General features: G+C 37.9%; 1 protein-coding gene across 2 annotated transcripts in view; it reads right to left on the reverse strand.

Annotated features, from left to right (window-relative positions):
• The window catches only part of EDIL3 (EGF like repeats and discoidin domains 3), a 410871-nt gene that overhangs the window by 207962 nt on the left and 179182 nt on the right, over positions 1-23727 (reverse strand). For both annotated transcript variants that reach the window (XM_081090558.1, XM_081090559.1), the window contains one exon: positions 4721-4849. In XM_081090558.1, coding sequence (XP_080946684.1) covers positions 4721-4849 — 129 coding nt within the window. The remainder of the gene's footprint in view (positions 1-4720; positions 4850-23727) is intronic.

Consider the following 23727-nt stretch of genomic DNA (forward strand, 5'->3'; position numbering starts at 1 on the left):
GATGGGCAAAGAGTTCTGGGAATAAAGAAATGGTCCCTCCCTAAGTCATTAGATTTGTTACTGGCAACAGATATAATACGATTACTCTTAGCCATATTATATTTGGCTCCCAACAGAAAACTGATTGCTTAGGAATGCCTTACAAAAGTCTAAACTCTAGACAATTTTGGTTTTTAATTCATTCTGTAATTTACATTTTATAATTACACCCACCCACATACACACACATCTATATATGTATACATACTACATGTTTCATATTATTGTATGGCATTTTAAGAACATGTATAATTTGGTAATTCTATATAAAACAATTATTACTCATTATTAGTCTAATAAAGTTATAACCTCATGCTATTCTCATTACCACAAAAAAAAAAGTATATGTAATGGCTAAAATCCAAAACACTGACAAAAACATGCTATTGAGAATACAGGACAACAGGAACTCTCATTTACCTCTGATAAGTATGCAAAATGACACAGCCACTATGGAAGGCAGTTTAAAGTTTCTTATAAAGATAGATGTACTCTTACCAATTCATCCAGCAGTAACACTCCCAGATATTTATTCAAATGAGTGGAAAATAGGTCTAACAAAATCCTGCACCTGAATGTTTGTAGCAACTTTATTCACAAATTCCCCAAATGAAAGCAACAACATGTTCTTCAAACAGGTGAATAAATAAACAAAATGTGGTGCACCCATAAAATGAAATATGATGCAGCAGTTTTTTTTAAACTGTCAGGTCATAAAAAGACATGAAAGAACCTTAAATGCCACTGCTAAGTGAAAAAGTTAGTCTGAAAAGTCTACACACTGTATGATTCCAACTACATACTATAGTGTCCCAACTATGTGTGTTCCAACTATGTGACATTCTAGAAAAGGAAAACTATAGAAATAGTAAAAAAAAAAAAAAAAAAAAAAATCAGTGGTTGCCCAGGGCGGTGGGGGAAGGGATGAATAGGTGGAGCACTAAGGTCAGTGAAACTATGCTGTATGGAGCCAGGGTGGATACATGATATTATGTATTTTTTAAAAACTAAATAACTCTATAATATAAACAGCGAACCAAAATATATACCAAAATATTGAGTAATAATGTATTAACATTATTTTATCAATTACAAAAAACAAAGCATATCAATACGAGATGTTAATAATAGGGGAATCTATGTAGGAGGAGAGATATATAATAACGCGCTGTTCAATATTTCCACAAACCAAAAACCGTTCTAAAAACTAATATTTACTATTTTTTAAAATAATATATAGGTAATATTAATGCTGGTACTAAAGCCTTTTTTCCTAATTTGCAACATATTGACAAATTAATCATTAAAGTATACGTATTGACTATGTATTTGTCATGTCTGTATCATGAAACATAAATTTTTTTAACTACTTAGCTATAGTACCAGAGATATTTAATTCACATTCTGTCATATAGAACTAAATTAAATAGTTCCCCCATATGTAAATGTCTGAAGAATTTTTAAAATTCTTTTCCCAAAAGGAATGTCATATTCTAGTGGTATATCTCTCATCTTCATTGATTTTCAATAAAGTTTTGATTTGCAAAAGCCACACTAAATATTTTGCCTATAATTATCATTCTGTAACTGAATGCAAAGCTGCTACCTTAATTTATGAGATGATTACTTTTAGCTACTGAGAGCCTTGGGCAGTATTTCTCAAACTTCAATATCCTTGGGTGTCAACTGGGGATCATTCTAGTTGGTTTAAGGTGGCACCTGACAATGTGCATTTCTAACAAGTTTCCAGGCATCGCTAATGCATAACCACACATTGAGTATCAAGGTTTTAGAACATATCTGGGCCATAAAACTATTACCACTGGAGGGAAAACCCAAATGCCTACAAGTTCTTGCAAGGCATTAAAAGTGCTGCTTTGGTTTTCTCCTACCTGGAAAAGCTCTCGGGGCTCCCAGGACTTTTAAATTCTTTCAATTTAATCTATAAAGAGGAAGGCTTGATAACCTTTATACAGTAAGCAAGCTACCCATTTAGTCATAATACTCTCCTAGCTGGTGTGAAACAAAGATAATCTATTTCCAGTTCAATTCCTCAACTTCTATGTCTTCAATTGCAGAAAGGTCAAGTGATTGGCTTGAGGTCACTTATCCAATAATTGTAAAGGTCAGGTGTCAAATCCAGGTCTCTGATTCCAAAACCAGTTCTTTCCCTCCATTTTCTGTTGCTTCTAATAGTGATGCACTTCAGAGAATAGGGATCAACTTGTTTACACCACAAAATCCCAGTTCTGAATTGAATAGTAAAGCCTAGGGCTTTCCACTGAAATTCCTAACATGGATTTACAGTTGGTGGGAGATCAGCTGCTGTGGGGGGTTTCTTTGTGCTTCACAATAAGTCTTGAAATTCAACATTTTATGTGGATTAATGAGCTTATTTGAGGATGGTGTAATCTATGAGAGAAAGATGTGGATATTCTACTGTAGAGCAGTAGTTCTCAACCTTCCTAATGCCGCGACCCTTTAATACAGTTCCTCATGTTGTGGTGACCCCCAACCATAAAATTATTTTCATTGCTACTTCATAACTGTAATTTTGCTACTGTTATGAATCATAATAAATATCTGATATGCAGGATGTATTTTCATTGTTACAAATTGAACATAATTAAAGCAAAGTGATTAATCACAAAAACTATATGTAATTATATATGTGTTTTCCGATGGTCTTAGGCGACCCCTGTGAAAGGGTCATTTGACCCCCAAAGGGTCACGACCCACAGGTTGAGAACTGCTGCTATATAGAATGGGGACAACAATGATTTGTTCTAATTCTCCAAACATGATGGTTCTTTTGAAAGGGCTCACGTCCAGCCAATGTGTGGGAGTCAGAGGCAGGTGGACTGCGCCCCACCTGTGTATGTCACCCATGATGATTGGATGTCTCCAATGGGACTTCTAGGCTATTAGAGATAACTGAAACTGAAACATTTCTTCACAATATGAAGAAAACAAAGCCCAGAGGTGTGAGAAGAGTTTTGTGTTGTTGTACAGATATTAATTGGAACTTAGATTTGGAGTTTCCCAACCTCTGGTTTAAGGGCTAGGCCCAACTTCTCATTGACATCAGCAGTAGTTTAGGGTGAAGTGGCTCATAAATATGAAATATTTAAGTGACATTAGGATCGACACGTGCCTTCCAGAACTGCCTTTTTTAAGGATTCCTAACAGTAAGAATCTGCCTGTGTATTTTTACTCTCTCTCTCCCCTGAGGCCCTGCAGCACAGAAAAGAGGAAGTTGGGCAGGTATGACCTTTGGGTGCAATTCCTGCCTCTGAGCACTGTTCTAATTCCAAGGGAGGGATCTTCTGTAAGTGTGTGTGCGGTGTGCAGGCAGCTCTGAATTAAGGAGCTTAAGTTGGGTAGCCTGACTGTCTCCTTCTGGGCACTACTCTGACACACCTTGTAGTTTTGTTAATAAGTGAGTTAGGGATATTGTCTTCATGGGATTGAGTAAATATCAACTAAATGAAGGGCAACCAGGATTCTGGGCTCCCAACTCTGTCTCTCTGGGGAAGTGTGGAGGGATTCATGTGTGGAGGCTGAGCAATGATGCCACCATAGGGGAGAATCAGCCTCAGCAAGTCCGGACCCAGGCTGAGAAAAACAGTAGCTCTCAGTTCCTCTTCGGTGACCTGAGCTCAGAGACAATTACAAATGCCGGTTGTAAGGAGCACAAATGCCCCTTGTCCTCTCACAGGCTTCACAGAATTCCACAAACTCCCAGGGATGGCAAGTCCCCAGAAAAGTATAAAATGCCCCCAAAGTCTCAGAGCCAGGAGACACACTATATTTTTTACTGGTGGTTGGAAATCTGGCTCTGACTGACACACCCACCTTGGGCTGAGGCATTCCTAACACCAAGGTCTTAATGACCACTATTCAGGCTCCTGTCTCCACGCGTCCCACCATGTGTCATGCATCCCCCTGTTCTCCTCCCTCTGACCAACATCCTATCCCCCATCATGACTCGGTTCACAGGCCGCAGCCTCTGTGAGAGCCTCCCTGACAGGCCAGTGTGGCCGCCCTGCTTGCTGAACCCCTGAAGCAGTTAAGGGCCCACCCGGCTCATTTGGCATTTATGCTGAGCTTTACTTCTGAGAAGAAATTATCACAAGTGGATATATTTTGTTTAACTTCCCAGGATAAATAAGAATGGGGATAAAGGAGAAAAGTGCAAATACCACACTTGTTGAACTTTCAAAGATTTTCATGCAAAAATGCCAACATGTTAAGAAGGAGGAAACTGGCTTATAGATAGAGCAGGGGGAGGGAGGGTGTTTTATTTTCTGGGTATCATCGCTCAAGCTAGTCTGCAAAATTATATCTGGAAATCTTGAAGAATGTAGCCTCATGACAAGTATAAAAGAAAGAGACAGGTATCCGTTTAATATAAAGAGCTACATTTTGCAAGTGTGGCTGAACAATAATGAAAAGGGCAACAAAAGCCTGACAGTCCCCATGCCACAGAGAGGACAGAACACAGTCTAGGAGGCCTTGCCTGGGGAGGTGGTGTATTCAGTGTGCAAGAAGCAGCATTAGCCAACTGCCAGGGCTCTTCGCTGCTCAGAGATTCTATTATTCCACTCCAAACAAAAATGATAATGACTTGTATACTTTGCAATCAATAACAATAAAAGCACAATGACCATGGATAACTTACTGTGCTGACAATGAATCCCATTAAATCCTCGGGGACATTTACAAACATAGCCTATGAAAGTGTCCCCGCGATACGCTTCACTTATTTCACAGGTTCCTCCATTATGGCATGGATTAGGAATGCAGGGACCTGAAAGACAGAAAAAAAAATATATTGCTGCATAATGCATATGCTCTAAAGTAGACATTAGGTCAACATTTTACGGTTAACTGTTTTATAGAGAAGTGTTTTGAATATTAATGGTATAGCAAAATACATGAGTTGTGTGAGCTATGAGGATCAATGGGCTTGTATCCTGGTTGAACCACTTCCTAGCCCTGTGGTTTTGAAGGATTTATTTAACCTTTTTTTTGCCTCAATATCACTTTCTATTAAATGTCAATACTAATAGAATCTACCTCAAAGAGTAATAATACAGATTTTTTTAAAAACAGAGCAGTGTCTGACACACATACTAAGCATGCAAAAAATTAGCACTAAGTGTAGGTTTTAAGGTCTCAGAATTGTAACATGCCTTTTGCATGTTTACAAACTAATACTGGATGGCAATTCCTGCCGCTATTCAGGCAGCTCTGTACCCTGCTGGTGAGAGAATAAACCTGCAAATTGACTGTAGCCATATAGGCCAAGTGATGTGGATATAGCTGGCTGCAATATTTTATAGACTATGTATTGAGAGTTGGTGGTGGGGCATACTTCTGGAGAATCATAAGTTTTGCCAATCCATAAGAATAGCTCAAAAAAGTTGCAAATATAGAGAAAGGGTAATAGTCAATTATAAGCGTTGAGAAAATGACTTCACTAGAGGGACTGGTTCCTGTGAGGCCAATATGCTGTGGTGGTCAGGCTCTCTTGGAGAGAACCATGCCGGCACTGTGGGGTGTAGAGCTGGGCCAGTCTACCCAGACCTGGAACTCCCCTAATGCACCTTCTTTATTCGGGGTGCTCCTTTGGTATCGTTGAGGTTTTCTCAAATGTCATGCCAAACTAAGGGTTTTTCTATACAATTTGCCTTCCTTCCTTTTCACCCTTTAGAGGTGACAGGCTCCTACTTACTTCTGCATCCTCTCCCCTTTTGTTCATCACAACCATCTCCCAGCAAATCCTTGGCACCTTTAATTGTGTCTCATAGTTGGCTTTTTAGAAGATGCAAATTGACTCAGGGAAGATTCCAGAATGGAGATTCCGAAGAAGGGAAGAGACAAGTTGAAGAAAGAAAAAGCTTATCCTGGGTGATGAAGAAATGCCAAGGGAAACAGTATACTATAATTTTGTTTATTGTTTGTTTTAATTGGACAGAGTAAAACGCCTGTATAAGTGAACGAGAAATCACTGAAGAGAAAGTTAAGACGTATGTATCAGAAAAAGAAAGCAGGAGTAACCAAGTGTCTGATTATGTGTGAAATGTGAATTCAGAGTCCGGGAGGCTATCAGTCAAGAAAAAGAGCAAATAGTTTCAGAACAGACTAGAGTGAAGGCAAAAGGGTTTGGCACAAGAATAGTGATAACTTGAGACAACCAGTGGGAGCTTCAATAGGCAAGGCTGTTGGAAGTGTGCAATAGTGAATGGTACTCAAGCAAGGGTCAGAGCCACTTAAGGACTTCCGGAGAGAAAGGGAAAGTCACCGTCATCACTTTGAGCAGTGGGACAGGACGTCAGCAACAGGAACCACTCAGGGGCTGGGCAATGTCATCTTGCATTGAGGCAAGACTTTCTAACTCTACTTCTTTCTCCAGCAGCTGTCTTTGACACTTGGTGTTTTTCGGTTTAAAATTTTGTGAAACTTAGTGGTTGAAGGACCAAATAAAGAAATGCATGACATAGGAAACAATGTGGCAACTCTATCCTGGCTGGATCTTTACTTCTTGATAGGGCTGGCTTTACAGAGTGAAAAGAAATCAATGTATCTCTGATCTTTCTCCAGATTTCTCAATACCAGTACATTTTCTTAAGTGGGCAGTTGAGTGCAGGAAAGTACATGTCAATTAAACAAACCAACACCAGCCCATGAGGAAATGCATTGCCAATGACTGAGACAGGAGGAGGGTGCATTACCAATCATCAGTTTGTGGCAATTTGAATCGTTTTCTTCTAATACTAAGAGGTACCAATCATGCTTCAGAACATATCTCTCCTCTTCTTTCTCAGTTTCTAGTTGTTTTGTCCTTTCAAATGAATTAACATTTGATGATGACTTATAATTTACAAATTATTTTCACATAAATCATCTCACTGATTCTGCACAGTAACTTGATGAGATAGTTGTCATTACCATTCTCTTTTACATTCTTAAAAAATGAAGGTTAGAGAGATTAGATAATGTATCTCAAATAAACATCTATAAGTGATACATTTAGGTTGCAAACTAAGAATGTGTGATTCTAAAAGAGACCCTTCCTTAGAGAATCAACTAATTAGGGAAAAGAGAATAAAAACGTTATTAGAGTTTTGATTCACTATTTCACTTCAAATTAAAAATATAGATGATGTAGACCTATGTTATTAACTGGAAACATTAACTGCTAAACTAAAAATACATCTAAATAATTATAGTCAAAGAATTACTTACTTTCAAACAAATAAGGAGCCTCGGAGATACCTACTCCCATCTTTCCATTTTGCCAATGAGAAAACAAAGTCTAATCAGCATGCAGTGATTTCCCTCCCCCTGAAAAAGAGCAGTTAATACGAGGAAAATTGGGCTTAAGGAATTGAATCTCAGAGGAAGAAAGTTATTAAAACCAAAAATGATTAAGCTATTCCTGACCCCTCAAGAGAGTGATGCAATTTATATAAGAAAGAAAATAAATATTTTCCATGTTCCCTTCCACAGAGTTGGTGGGATGAGAGAAGGATTAAAAAAAAAAACCACAAACGCCACCACCCTCTCAGAAAACAACACAAGAACTAATAAGGCTCTGCCAGTTCTTGGGAACAGTTAAAGCTGTGACTCCAAAGCAGGTGGCTGATGGAAGTCACTTTGAAGAAGGGCAAATATGATCCTGGGAGAGATGACACTCTTTTCTCAAGCCTGCTGCATCTGTGGAGAAGTAGAACGTAGCTAGCAGCCGAGGATGAGTTCGTGGGCCTGTGCAATAAAGGGGAGAGAATAGGGGTGGAGGGGGAAGCCCAGGAGAGGAGACCCCAGAGGCAGAGCTGGAAGGAGACTTTAGGAAGAGAGGGGGTCCGGCAGAGAGTTGTGATGTGTAATATGTCAGGAAAAGTAGCTCGTAAGAAATTGTGATGCCTACAATTCAAGTTGACATGGGTCTGCACAGCTCTTATGTGAACTCTCTCTGCTGGAGTACCCAGATATGCACTCACATCTGCTAGACACAGACCTGTGTGTGGTGTTTGGGGAAACCAAGGGGGAGGGCTGAGCTATTCCTCTGGCTCATCCTGGCCGAAGGAAAGAAGTGTTACAGCATATGATGCCAAGGGAGTCAAGAATTCATTGTGTGCAGGAGCCTCAAGACAGAGCTGACAGAGGTGTTTAAAGTCCTAGACCCTCTAGATATTTCCTGAGGGCGGAGGTGAAGCCTGCCCAGCAATCTGGGCACTGCCTCTGGGATCCCCAAAAAACATGAACTAGAGAGTTGGAGCTCATTTTATTTACACACGAAAGACATCATGATTTCAGCTGACAGCTGGGTCTCAGAAAAAGATGACCTATTACAGAGGTTGTGACTACTGTATTTCTCCTATCCCAAGAAATTCAGTGATTTTCATTAAAGGGTGAGGGAGAGAGAAGGCAAATGGGAAAAGGATTTAATGTCTGGAGTGCCTTGTATGCTAGGCAACATGAAAGATACATTATATATATAATATTATAATGTAATATAATATATAAAAATATATATTTGTTTTAGAGAAAGAAAAAACAACAACAGCCCGCCAGGAGGTTAAGTAACATGTCTAACTAGAAAATCCAAGTTTTAACACAATCCGCCTGACTGCAAATCTACATCTTTTCCAATTAAGCCACACTTCCTGCCACGTTGAAAATCTGTGTATTTATTTATATGTTATCTTGACAGATGCACAGAATCAACATGAATTCACTAAGCACATTCCTATAAATAATGCAGGACTCTAAAGCCTTCCTAAATGGAACTGTTTCAGAGTATTTCCAGCAAAGGGTCAGGGTGTATTTGACATTATGAATACAGATAGGCTCTGCTATGCTAACAGTACTCTAGTTCAGCTATGTTTGAAAACAATTGTCAAAAGTATTTCCCAATACTATTTTGTAATAATGTGTTTTATATACATAGATTGTTGCTTATACCTTGAAAATAAGAAATAAATGGACCCTGCCCAACATGCAGGCTATTTTTCTTTCTTTCTTGTTTTTGTCCCTAATCATTATATAGTGGACTGATATTATATTTCTTATATAGACTCTTTTGGGGTATTCAGGATAGAGTGTCAAAATGAGTGGTTGCAAGTCTCTTTTTCCCATCGGACCATAAATTCTCTGTAGTAAGGGTCATGGTCAGCACACAGTAGGTATTTGATATATGTTGACTAAGCAAAGGTAAGGCAATAAAGAATTATAGCCACTAATCGGAATGTAGGTTAGTACATAGCCCAAAGTCTCAACTCACAAAATTTGCTTGGTAGACAGAGTTTTATTTTTGATGTTAAATGGAAACCTTTAAAACATATAACAGTTTTCACGTTTCTTTCTCCAGGAGATAAGTGGGCTAATCATATGAGAATCACCGATCCTAGGAAACTCTTGTTTGTTGTTGTGTTTTCCCCATCCAATACTCATCTCTCTTCTGATACTCAAAGTATTACTTTAAGGTCTTGGTTCACTAATAAATGCTAATCATCGCCTATAGCATGTACTGTTGCATGTACTGTGAGGGCAGTAGAGAAACTGACCCTGGCCCTGTTAGACAAAGAAGTTGTTTTTTATTCTTTCTAATTTCTGGTTAAATATCATTTATTCATTAGGCACCTATTATGGGCTGAGCACTCTGCTAATAAGTTGTGAAAAATAATTTAAATGGAATGAGACTGTTAGCAGCTGGAAGAGTAAGCTCACAACACAAGAAAACATTTCGTTATCCAGTTTATGTACCTCATTTTTAAAGGTAATTTAAATGGCTATCCTTTACTATGAATATACTATGCTCAGAATTAATATATATTTTTTTGTTTATGTAATAGTTTCTGGAAATTTAGTTCTAGAACTTCCTTAGTTACAGGGTTATTAGCAAATGTTTGTAATATGGCTACATTCTTAACGTTTGTGACCAAAACTTTGCTGTATTTGGGGCAGCTCGTGTCTTTTCTATAACATGTCATGATTTCTATAACATTTCAGCAAAGTTTTATTCATCTATCTATCTATCTATCTATCTATCTATCTATCTATCATCATCTATCTATCTCCTATACAATAAAGAGCTAATATACTAATTAGACTGGCCAGCAGAACAATCTTCTGGAACAACCTTCTGGAACGACCTTCTGGAATGACCTTCCCCAACGACCAATGGGTGGGACAGCAGGGTCGTGGGGCCGCGAGGCAGCTGGGCCCGCGAGGGTTGAGCCCCAGCCGCTTGCATGAATTCCATGCATCGGGGCCTCTAGTGTGTGTGTGTGTGTGTGTGTGTGTGTGTGTGTGTGTGTGTATACACTTTGAAAATAATTTAATACCAGAGCGGCATTTAAAAACAAGTTTTATTCAACCACTCAGAGCTTATAGAAACAAGACAGACAAGGGTAATCTCAAATGCTCTGCATTTCAAAAATCTCTTTTTAAAAGTCTGTGCCTTTTTGGTGTTCCAGTTATACAAAAGAAGTCTACAGAGTGGTGACCACGAGCTTCAGTTCTAATTAGTATTCATAAAAGTCCAATTATCTGATTAGACAACAACACTGGTAATAGCACTCTGAACAGTGACAGTGTAAGTGGACTTTCAAGGTACAAGAGGCTTCAGGGAGTTTGCAAATCGATACTGCTGGAATACTTTTGTAGGTAATCTTTAAGTAGCTCCTCACACAATGGGGACAGCATGTGATCCATATTAATGAACAACTGAATTTGACAGCATGCTTTCCAGGCATTTTTATGCAAGCTCATATATGTATGTCAACAAGATGAATTGCTCACCAAAGCAAAAGATCTATATGGTTTGTTCCTTTTCTTCATCCCTTCTCACAATTCCAAAAGTAGAGAATTAAATTTATTCCCATATGTGTAACATGGTTAGCTTTTCACACATTTAGAGACTGTGCCCCAAATCATGAATTCTTTATAGTGTGTAAACAGATTATTAGGAAGTAAATAGGTTAAGACTCTCCTGTGATTATGTGTACATAGACTTGGTCAATTTTACAAACTATGCCCCAAAACATTGGTTTTACATATTAAAAATGAATGCACATTATTATACAATGGCATGCCAATGAGGGAATAGCAAGAACATAATTTGACTAATTGTTCTAGCTGTACAATGAAATAGAAATAGTTATGACCCAAAAGTTCACTCCAAATACTGTTCCTGAAGTTACATTCAACTTCTTATATTCTAGTTTGGTTTTACATTTAATAAGTTTTAAACAGTTTGGCTGTTTCCATTTTGAACCACGGCCACTCAATTTTAAAATCAGTTGGAAATGAAGGAATTATTTTAGGAACATTCATATGATTGATGCTCTCAAAGCAGGTTTCACACTAGTCCTTCCTCTTCCTCCTCCTCTTTCTCCTCCTTCTCTTCCCTATTCCTCCTTCTCCCTTTAAAATGGAAAGGGCAAATTCAGCCATTTGAGGGAGAAAAGTTTCTATGGGTAATATATATATATATATATATATATATATATATATATATAATGCTAATTAGACTGGACAGCTGGATGACATTCTGGACGAAGCCGCGGCTGCGAGGGCAGAGCCCCTTGTACGAATTTCGTGTACGGGCCTCTGGGGGGGGGGGGGGGAGAGAGAGAGAGAGAAAGAGAGAGAGAGAGAGAAAGAGAGGTAAACTATAAATAAATTTAAATATTTAATTTTAGGAATCAGCAAATTTGACAAATTGTTCTTTGAATATAAAAATATTTGAAAAGATAATTAAAATTGAAACCTGGGCTAGACAGAGATTTCTTAAAGACTCACCCATAAACTTTCTCTTCCAATTAAGACCAGACTCTGTCTACAGGAAGGCACTGAGGTGACTGGTGGCCAGTAGGTGTTTTATATAGAGCACCTGTATTAGTTCCCCAAATCTGCTCTAATAAATTAACACAAACTTGGTGGTTTCAAACAACCAAAATTTATTCTCTCACAGCTCTGGAAGCTAAAAGTCTGAAATCAAGGTGTCTGAGTTCAAGGAAACCAAAGTCCTCATTTATTATTAGAGTTGACTGACAAAGCACTCCTTTGTATCAACAATTAACATCTTAGCTAAAACTAATTTCACTTGCCTCTCATTACAGAGAGTGGTAAATATATTTCAATGGCTTTGGAGATCGGAGAGCAGTTTAATTTTGAAACAGTGCCTCGGAAGAGTGCCAAGATGCCTTCTTAGGTGGCACCCAGGATGATCAGCACTGCAAGACAGAGGGAAATCGTGAAGAAAGAATATAGATTTCTTGGGGTTGATCTTTAGTCACTTAAAACTTTTGTTTAGAGTAGGGCTTGTGAATGGCAGTGTTTTTGACATACTCGGCCAACATTCTGGACTTGAAAGTCTTTATATAGATTATTTCTATGTACACATGTAATCCTTTCAGTCACAATTAACGGCATGTTTTCTTTACCCAATAAGTAAATGTATTATTAAACATTAGTAGAACTTTAAAATATAGCAAAAGGATCTATTATTTTACAAAGTGACAAGTATTGCTACAGCTGCATCTTATCATGGAGCACAGTCTCCCATCCTCTGCCATGTCTCTTCATCTCGCACATCACTGCAAAACAAGCTTCCCAAACCACCATGTGCACAATGGGTGCTCCGCTCTGAATGTTGTATTACCCAAATAGCAATCCGTCTCATGACTCTGTAGTTATAATGCATATACATTTTTAATCCTCCAAAACATGCTAGGTATTTTGGGGCACCTTTAAGCTAGCCAATATTTGCTGACTGAATGATTGTGGGATATTATTGTTAACAGAGCAATAAATGGTGAATACAAGACAAAAGACAATCTTGCCCTTCGATTTCTTTTTTTCCCTAAGGCAAAGGAAACTAAATCTGACATAATGTGCCAATGAATATTAAGGATAGTATTAGAGGCCTTGTGGAAATTAATAAATAACATGAAGTTGAGTAATTAATTATTGTTGAAATTAGTAATGTAAGGCCCAGGTGCATCTTGAAAGCTGGGGTCAATGGGCTAAACATTCCCAAAATCTAAGAGAAACATGGATATCAAAAGTACAAGCTATCATGGTAATCGCTGTCATACCTTTATTTTTGCAGATGGTCACTAAAGTAAGAGTATTTCTCTCTAACTCCTTGAAAAGCCCCCTTTAATCAGGGAGCTGTTTGCAAACAGAACTCAGCAAATCACTTGTTTGAGAGGCGCATCTGTCAGAACTCTCATGCCATGGGTGGCAAAATGCTATTCAAGCTTGAGAATACACACCAGCAGGTGGTACAAAGTCATACGATATTCAAGCTTGCCATTAGTACCATGGGTTGTTCCCTCTTCTACCTATCAGTAGGATGGGGCATAGAAAGACAGATCAGGGACCAGTGTTTTCTCTGTATATTATAATAAGCAAATATCTGAGCCTACGTTGCAGGAGTAACAAGCAGTTTTACTGTTTCACATGGTGCCTCTTAACAGCTACAAAATTTGCATGTTCTTCATCAGTCTCTCTCTGACAGTTCTTCACCTTTTTCAGGCTCCCACTGAACTTGCCTCCTGTACTGCGTGATTAGCATCTTAGCATTCACTGTACACGGCTTTCTTCTCTAATTATTTCATGGGCCTCTTTTGTTCCCTGATGAGATCATACACTCTGTGTGCACAGGAACCTCTCCTCCTTATATTTTTGTACCCCTATAGATCAGGATGAATTAAAGTGTTAGCTACTTTGATGTTGCTTCATAACTGTATGATGATTGAAATTTCTTATTAATTTTAGGAATATCACCATATAATCCAAAAAAAACCTAATCATAGTATATAACAAAAACCTGAAGTTTATGCTTCTAATCTGTAGCCTTTCTCATCCACACATAGCAGGTCCAATTTTAAGCCTGGGGCCAAGTCCAATGTTCTTTGCTGAATAGTCTGGCAATTTGTAAAATAGTACTTTGGGGGTAATCTTATAATTACCAGTAGGTGTTAAAAGTAGGTGCACTGTTTTTACCAAACTACAGCTCTTTCTCTTGACGTTTAGAGTAGTGGTTTTGTTTCGGAAGGCAGTGACAGTAGGTGGGGGAGAGGATTGCTATTTTTACTTTTGGATCTTCCCTCTGTTCCTGCCATCTTAATCATGGAACTGTGATGTCCGTCTATGTTCCAGCTGTGCTCAGATGGTAAGAGTGCCGACCCAGACTTCACAGCTGAGAACAGGGAAGCACAGCTGGACAGCCCAGTCACTGTTTGGATTACCCCCGCCAGATCTCGCATGTGGCATCTTTGTGGCAGACTTGAGAAAGCATAAAACAAAGCAGGCGTGGATTCCGGCCAGCTGGCCATCTGTTCCCTCACCCACTGTGATAATTCAGTCATGTAGAATTTTGTTAAGTGAGCATTAAGTAATGGCCATGTCAAGCAGAGTACATAATGAATGCTTCTTAATCACCAATGAAAGCTTAGGAGATGCTTGCCTGAACACAGACCAGGTCACCAACACAAACCGATAATTTTAAAAAAGAAGAAAAATGAAGTAGATGTGAAAGAGCAACAATTGATTTCTTTTCCATTTTTACTTTTGATCATTTTCATCTATGTCAAATAGAAAATGTAGGTCTCATAAGGAAGCTATCGTGTCTTCTACTATTCCATTATTCACGTATCAATTTATATTGACAAAGTAAGAAATCATTTTAAAACTAAGGAAATAGGTAAGGGGCTTTATCATCTTGACCTGAATAGAAACACTTAAGATTATAGTCATTATCATCAAGCTTTTCTAAATATTTCCCCAGAATAACACTAAGTAGTCACAGATTGGTCAAAATACTGTGTTTTGTTTTTTTAAAGTTCAGTTGAAGTATCCTATTCTATGAAAGCAGCAGCTTTTCCATCAGAAACAATAAATAATTGCTAAACTTTTTAGTCCCCTAAGTGGATATGTAATGATATACTCAATAAACTACATTATTGCGACTGTCTCCTACAGCCTGGAATTCCAAAGTTCATAAATTTGGTCTAATCTTATATGGCCAATGTTACCTCCACTGTTTACAAAAAAGGAACCAAAATGGTTTGCCTGAAAAGTTATCATTATTCAACCTAAAGAAAATTTCTATTCCTAGTATTTTACTCATATGGTATATGGTTCCCCATTGCAGGATGCCTTTCTTTTTTTTTTTTAATATATTTTATTGATTTTTCACAGAGAGGAAGGGAGAGGGATAGAGAGTTAGAAACATCGATGAGAGAGAAACATTGATCAGCTGCCTCCTGCACGCCCCCTACTGGGGATGTGCCCACAACCAAGGTACATGCCCTTGTCCAGAATCAAACCTGGGACCCTTCAGTCCTTAGGCCGATGCTCTATCCACTGAGCCAAGCAGGTTAGGGCGAGGATGCCTTTCTTAATCCCACTGTCTCTTCCGAATCTCACTTCCTTCCAAGACTACCTCAAGTTTCATATCCTCCATTAATTCTTCCCTATCATCTATTCTTATTTCCTTCAACAATTTCCTGTTTTCTCTATCACAGCCACTGCTCATTCATTCATTCACACAATCATTCATCTCACATCTCAAGCTCCTATTCCAGACACGGTGGTAAGTATACTAGAGTTATAATAGTAAGCAAAACAGATATGCTTCCCGCTGTCATGTAACTTCAGTCACATGATAACTTCAGTCAAGTGGCAGGACTGACAACAAGCAAATAATCACATATAGAAATGCAACTGTTTAATGAATCATGTGTCCCGAGAACCTATTGAGAGGAGGTTCCATAAGAAAACTATGTGTAAGGTAAGAGCTAAAAACCAGGAAGATCTAAGGTAAAAAGTAATTGGGTTTTATACTCATAGGCCTGTGGTAGGAAAACCAGGGCAAGAAACAAGGATCTTCATGAAGGCCAGCAGAGCTGGAGCAGATAGCAAACAGAGATGGACTGGGCCCAGGACTGGCAGACTGTCACAGGTCGTGAGAAGAAAAAATGGCTTTATGGCATACAAGGTGGGGCAAAAGTACATTTACAGTTGTTCATATAAAAATAATACAATCATTAAGAAATTATAATATAATTTAAAAATAAACTCTGTTTTGTGTACTCACAACTATAAACCTACTTTTGGCCCACCCAGTACACTGATGTTTAAGGAATAGGATAGCAGGGCCGGAATTTCAATTTTAAAGATCATCCTGTGTGATGTACACACAATGTTATGAAAGGATCTGCATAGGTGACCAGTTGAGAGTCGTCACTCTAGCTCAGGCGAAGCATGATAGGAAGCCTGGATTAGAGTGGTAGGCTCCTAGACATCGAGGGAAGTAGACAGAATTGAGAAATAAAGGTCAAGAAGAACTATTAGGTTTCCAGATTTCACATCTTAATGGATAAATGTTGGTGTCATTCCCTAAGACACAAATACTGGCAGAGGTTCTAAATTGGAAGTGAAGATCATGAATCAGATTTTGGGTTTGTTATTCAAGAGGAAGTATTAAGAAGGCAAAAAAGAGTTTGACCTCGATATGTAAATGTAGTCACCTTGTTTATGGGCGAAATTTAAGGGGTATGGAGGTAGTCACCTATTGAAAGACTGTGGATGATACAGAGAATCCAAAACTAAGGCTCAAGACATGCCATCATTTAATGGACATGTGGAAAATGCAATGGTCCAGAGAAAGCAGCAGCCAAAGTGGTTGGGGGGGAGGGGAGGAATTTAGCAGGGAAGTGAAATAATTGTAGCATTTAACATATTGCTTTGTATTATTAATGAACTATTTAACACGTATGTATTTTATTATCCTGAATAGACTTCAAGATCCCAAAACATGGAATTTCTGTTTTGTATTACCTTTGTAATTCACCCTGTTTTTATAAATCTCCGAGTACACAGTAAATACTTGCTGAGTGGATGGAAAATGATTATAACTTTATGAGCTGAATATACTGGCAATGCAGATTAGGGAAGTGTTCTTCTTTAAGTGACATTTTATCCCAAAAGGACATTGTGATGGATCCTTTTACTTTATCTACAGACTCACTTTCACATATCTAAAGGAAAAGCCAAGTTGGAGAAACTACCAATATTTTTTGCTTCCAAAAGAAGACTTATTTGGCCTAAGGAGTAACAAATTGTTCAGCAACCTCAATTCCTTTGGAATCTATGAAAAAAAAGAGAAAAAAACAGAGAAAATAAAGGGGATATTAAAATGAAAAAATATATAAAATGTACCTGTTGAGAAAATATACATGTTTTCAGATTTACTTGAAGTCTTTGGGATGTTTAGGTTTTTTCCATGATTTGTGTCTCTGGTGCTATTTATTCTCAATGGTGTACTGTCATTTTGCTAACCTTAGAAGTCCTTTTGTTTAATCATGTATCATAAAATGGTTCCTGTATGAACATTCTGACTAGAGATACACAATATGTCAGTGAAAATAACAAAAAGCCATTTAGAAATAGTAACATCCCTTTTTATATAAAGTACTTGTCTGTATGCTTTTTAGTAGACAAGGAAATGTAGTAGGTAGTTAAATATTTGAGAAATCACAAAATCCACTTAAAATGTGTTATACAATTTTTTATCACTGCAAACCCAATTAAAAATGTTGAGCTATTAAACACAATTCACTTCCTAACCCATGAGAGAAAGTATTTAATTCATGCAGCACAGATTTGCACTACTATAAAAACCTTTATTCCTACTTTTCCAGCATTATGCATTTCAATTTGTAAATTCCATGTTACATTAATCACATGAATATAGATGGGCAATTTTTAGTTATGAAGCTCTGTAATCAGTGTATTCCCTAGACAGGAAATAGTGGTAAAATTGGTGGTGAATTTTGTTAAAGATTAACTATAGTTCATAAAAAGGCAAGGTTTCCTTCACAAAAGTCATTAAGCCTTTAAGTTTTCCTCCACTTGAGGAAAATAATTTTAAAAAATAAATATTATACTTTAAAAAGCACTATCTTCGAACTTGGACACTGTATTTAAAACTACAAAGACTATGGTTATACAGTCATTTAAAAAAAGTGGCAATGATGCAGGCTTGACTGCATTGTGATTTAATATTTATAGTGTTACCATGATCCAAATAACGTATGCTGATTAAAGTGATCGGATGTCACCATCCAGATGGACTAGAAAGCTGGGGTTCACATCTTCAGTACAAAATGCCTCAGGTTATTTCTGCCATTACCCTTTCTTATTTCCAACACAATTTCCATTAGGTGAAATATTATAGTGCAAAAAAATTATATTCAGTAGAGAAGTCTTAAGTTCATAAATGAAAACTTTAAATAATTAATTAGAGAAGTTATTACCAACATGCTACTTAAATATAGGTTGACAATAAAGTATAGTAGATCATTCTTTGAGATCAGCTTATCAAGTATAAAATATTTTCAGAGTAACCAATAATTTACTAGAAGTGACAGAATGTGTGGCTGCCACTTGGTCAATATAGCACAGCTTTTAGTGTGATTTTTTTTTTCTGCAAAAAGCCTTTTAAAATAAATTATGCTTCTAAGTGAAGTAGGTCACAAACAATAAAATAAAAAGATTTATGATTGGTTATTTAGTGCTAAGAATTCAGTTGTAAATGTTTAGACATTGTAATTTCCAAAGAAGCCGCTGAACAATGTCCTCACATCATTGTACAAGGCACAGTAGTAATTTGATAGGAAGAATGTGCTGATTTCTGATGAAAGATTGTCAAACAGCTAACTCCTTTCTAATTTGATTATTCAAGGATAACCATATTGTTCAAGATTAAATATCTTCTTGATATGGTTTACGCCCATAACTGTAGTAGGGATTTTATTACAATTGCTTTGATGCTTTTCTGGATAAAATAATTTGACAATACTTTATGCCATAGAACTTGAGGGCTCCAAATTTTCTTTGATATATGTGCTAGTGGGGAACCTGAAAATTTTACGAAGAATCTCAGCTCTTTCGTCCACCTCTGGGTTGGAAAGTGCAGCCTTTGATTTAGACACTTGTGATCATCAGGCCTCTCAATTTTCCTACCTCTGTCTAGGCTGCCCCTGGGAGCATAAGCTTATGTATGCTTTCACCTTGCATCCAACTCATTAGGAGATGCTGTTATCTCTACCTCCAAAATGCTCAGTGGCTCTAAGCCAGGATACATGAATGAATACTCACAAAAATGATTTATTGTTATTAGGCTGCAAAACAATGAAATGATTGGGATCTTACATGGCCCCTGCTGCTCAAGATTGCAAACCATACACTCGATCCCAATATTCCTATTTTTTCCTTACAGTGATATTTTTTCTCAATAGCATTTACCATCTTCTAAAATAACAAATTTATTTGTTTGTTTATTTGTTTTATTTGCCAGCAAGATGCCCTGCTAGAATGTAAGCCCCATGAAGACATGGACCTTTGTTTTATTCATTGATATATCCCAAGTGCCTGGCAATAAAGTACTCTTTGCTGACAGAATATAATTCTGAATTTAAATGGCTAACTTTTCCAAGGATTCTTCAGGCAATGAAACATTAAACTTAGCAAATACTGACCCAAAGCTCTATTTATCCCTGCACTATGTCAGAACAACAGTTACCCAAACACATAAGATAATTTTGATAAATACAGAAGTACTTTTATAGAATTATATTTTGCTGTTATCTTATTGACCTACGTAAAAAGACTTCAGAAAAAGAAAACACCACTCTGCTTTATTTACTATTAATAGTTATGTTTCCAGGACCCAAGAAGGGGTATCTTTGAAGTTGAGAACAAGGATAGTTTTTCTCATCATGAACAACAGGTCTAGTTTATTCTAATGCCCTTTTGAACTTATAACATCAGACAGTCTTCAGAAACTCATTAAGCAGCTTCTATATGCCAGGCACTGGGTCCAGTGAGCATACCAAAATACAATCAATGGTCTCAAGAATCTTACATGCCAATGAAGATTACAGACAAGTAAATAGAAAACTTCAACATAATGAAATAAGTGCTAATGTAAGGCAAGTGCAGAGGGTTCTGGGCAAATGTAGAACTAACTAATCCAATACTGGGAACTCAGTTATGACATTCTAGAATAACACCATCCAAAGCTGAGGTCTCCAGGATAAACAGAAGTTGGATAACACAGGAGGTCGGTTATCGGGTAATGCCTCCAGGCAGAGGAGAGTTACATGATGTATGAATACTCAAAGCACGGCTAATTTGTAGAGCTGAAACAAATGCAATATAATTTCAACCTGAAGTGCAAGACAAAAACTGATAGGAGAGAAAGAGAGATTAGCAGAGACTGATATGACAAGCCTTACAAGCCAGATTAGGGATTTAGACTTTATCCTGAAGGTAATGGGAAATTAATAGGAGTTCTAAGCAAAGAATGACTGGATGTGTAGGATTAGCTATTTGGTGAAGTTACTGGAGGATGGTTTTTATTTCCAAAGTATATATCTGTCTCCTTAGTAGAAAGGATATCAGGAGGCAGTGTGATAGGAAATGAAGCAGGAGCATTTTAAGTATCATTGGAGGGTATAGGAGCTATCTGAGTAGGCAATCAGTGGATTTCTAGGTAGTGTTGATGCTTGGCTGGGGTTGAAGACAAGGAAATTGTAATGGTCCCAATGTCTGTGTAGTGTGTTATTTCTTCTGCTGTGCTTAGCAGAAAAGGATGATGATACTATTAATCCAAAGTTGGGTGTTTTCTATATGTATAAAGCTCAGACACAGTGAGCCAAAGAAAATGACAATGTGTGCAAGAGAGTGGTTTTGATTATGGACCTTGTGGTCTTGGCTTAGTAAAAGGCTTCAAGGAACTGAAAGAGAAAGGAATTGAAGGGCTGAGATGAAAGAGCAGGTGTAATTTAAGAAACTAAATGAGTTCTAGATCTGAAAAAAGGTGGTACTACAGTGCGGTCACATACTAAATGCATATATGCAATTTTGATATCCTATATAATAAAGAGGTAATATGCAAATTGACCCTCACACACTCACAAGGTGGCTTCCTACGACCAGGCTGGCGGGGGGGTGGGGGGCAGTTAGGGAAAACCAGGCTGGCAGAGGAGGGCAGTTGGGGGCAACCAGGCTGGCAGAGGGGGGGGCAGTAAGAGGTGACCAGGTCAGTGGAGGGAAGTTAGGGGAAACCAGGCCAGTGGGGGGTAGCTGGGGGTGACCAGGCTGGTGGGGGGGGGGCAGTAAGGGGTGATCAGGCCGGTGGGGGGGGGCAGTTAGGAGCAACCAGTCTTGCAAGTAGGGGGCAGTTAGGGGCGACCAGGCTGGCAGGTGGGGCAGTTAGGGGCGATCAGACCAGTATGCAGGTGAGCAATTAGGAACCAGCGGTCCAGGATTGTGAGAGGGATGTCCAACTGCCAGTTTAGGCCCGATCCCCGGGATTGGGCTTAAACTGCCAGTCGGACATCCCCTGAGGGGGTCTCAGATTGGAGAGGGTGCAGGCTGGGCTGAGCGGGACCCCCCCCCCCAGCCCCATGCACAAATTTCATGCATCAGGCCTCTAGTATATTTATAAAATGTTAGTGAAGTGTTAATGATCATCAACACATAGAGCCATTTTTATTGATATGTACAGAATGAATAAAGAAGTATTAGCAAGAAAGTAACATTCTATGCAAGCCTACGTCATTCAAGGTTATTGATGTCTTGTTTGCTCACCACTTAAAATCATCCACAGTAAGTACTGTCCTTTTAGAGATATTGTGTTAAGACAAAGGAGTTGTTTGGGAAGATGATGAGCATATCATGAAATTCGTGGGTCATGGAATGGGGTCCCTTCCTTTTCAAGAGAAAGGTGAGCAGCAAAAATGTTGAGCTGACCAGACAAGCAGAGCTGAATGAGAACACGGACTAGTGAAGAGCACTACTAGCCAGACAAGATTCCAGTTCAGTAGTCACAGGAGATATTACAGTTTCCAGGAAGGAATGAGATTGCTGGGCTGTAAGATTTCCAGAATAATTAATTCCCAACAGTGTCCTGCTTGATGGAGAGACTCAGGCCTCTGTCTAAAGAGCAAATTGCAACAAGAGTTAATTTTGCTTCTGAGGAAGTCTTTGTTCAGGTGGACAGTGCTGAGATGGTCCAGCGTCTTTTATAAACAGCCGCAGCCCTAAAGATAGATACTATGCAGGCCTAAGCTATAAGTGTGCAAACATTTTAAACACAGACTTCACCCAGATTTCATCTCAATCTGACTACTTTATTATTTTTCTTTGTCCTGTTTTCCTTTTCCAGTCACATGCAACCAGAAGAATAACCACCCTTCCTCATCCTTTCTAACAATTTTTGGAAAGAGATGAAAAATCCTTATATTGCATATAATAAAAGTTCAAACATCAGTGAATTAAATGTACTAGGCCCCAAAATGTGATCATATAGCCTAAAGTGAGAACTGCTTAGCGAGGTGGCTTTTTTGTTTGTTTGCCTGGCAAGGTTTTCTAATGAACTTGATCTCTTACTCTTGGATAAATGTCTGCCATCTCCTGAAAGCATGAGATTTGCAATGGGAGAATTAAACAAAGGGTTAGATTTCAGAGCAAGAAAGAAAATGACGGTGACTGAGATAGAGGAGGATGTCTTGGAATGAGTGTACCAATGGAGAGAAAATAATGTAAAAGGTTCAACTTTCTGTTTTTTCCCCTTTAATTTGAAGAACAGTCCTATTAAGCATCAAGTTTATTTTTTTATTTGTTGTGTCATTTTTACTTCTTCTTGGCAGCCTCAAATCTCTAGTAAAATCTTTGCAATAGGAAGCTATTGTGTCATTGGGATTGAGGTACTTTAGCTGCAAGCAGTAAAAGGAAATACAAGCATCCTCCTAGCACACCTCAGCTCAGCTGAGAGTTCCATTAGCTGGAACATGTGAAGGAGCCCTGGAAATTTATCCTCTAACCAACTACAAAATGAACAGGGGCTGATAGCCAAGCTGAGAGCAACTAAAGCACATGGTGTTGTCATGACAGAAAAACAAGCCCTTTCTAAATCTATGGAGTATACCAAGGGAGAGAAAATAATGTACAAGGTTCAACTTTCTGTTGTTGTTTTTTCCTCTTAATGTGAAGAACAGTCCTGTTAAACATCAAGTTTATTTTTTATTCACTGTTATTTTTATTGGGGGATTTCTACTAGAATATTGGTACAATCCTCTCAGAAGCCTGAAAGATTAGGGAAAACCAGGTGACTGCAATCAGGATTACATTCAGGGATTAATTTTCTTGAATGCATTTATTTAGAATATGAATTATAAAGGTTGTATGATTTGTATCTGAGGTTAAAGATGTGTCTGTAAAATCACCCTTAAAAAAAAGGCAGAGTATTAATTAATCATTCCATCTAGTGAGCTCAAATTTTCTCAGGGATTAATCATGATTATAAAGATCTTGATTATAAAGTAAAGATGCATATTTGTTTTCAAAAAACCAAACTGGACATAGAAATGCACTAATATTTATGAGTAAGCAAAAAATAAGGCATGCGTTCTCCCCAGTTGTTAAAAATGTCATTTCAAAACAAGAATCATAGCTATATTATCTTATATATGTAAATATTTGATGAGATATCAGATTTAGAATATTTTATTGAGATATCCAAATTAATAAACTTGCTACACACTTTTGTGATATATTATACTTGTCTTAACTAAACCAGTGATTAGTCATATAATTATT

This window comes from Myotis nattereri, assembly GCF_964212035.1.
Source record: "Myotis nattereri genome assembly, chromosome: 4".
In the NCBI taxonomy this organism is placed as follows: domain Eukaryota; kingdom Metazoa; phylum Chordata; class Mammalia; order Chiroptera; family Vespertilionidae; genus Myotis; species Myotis nattereri.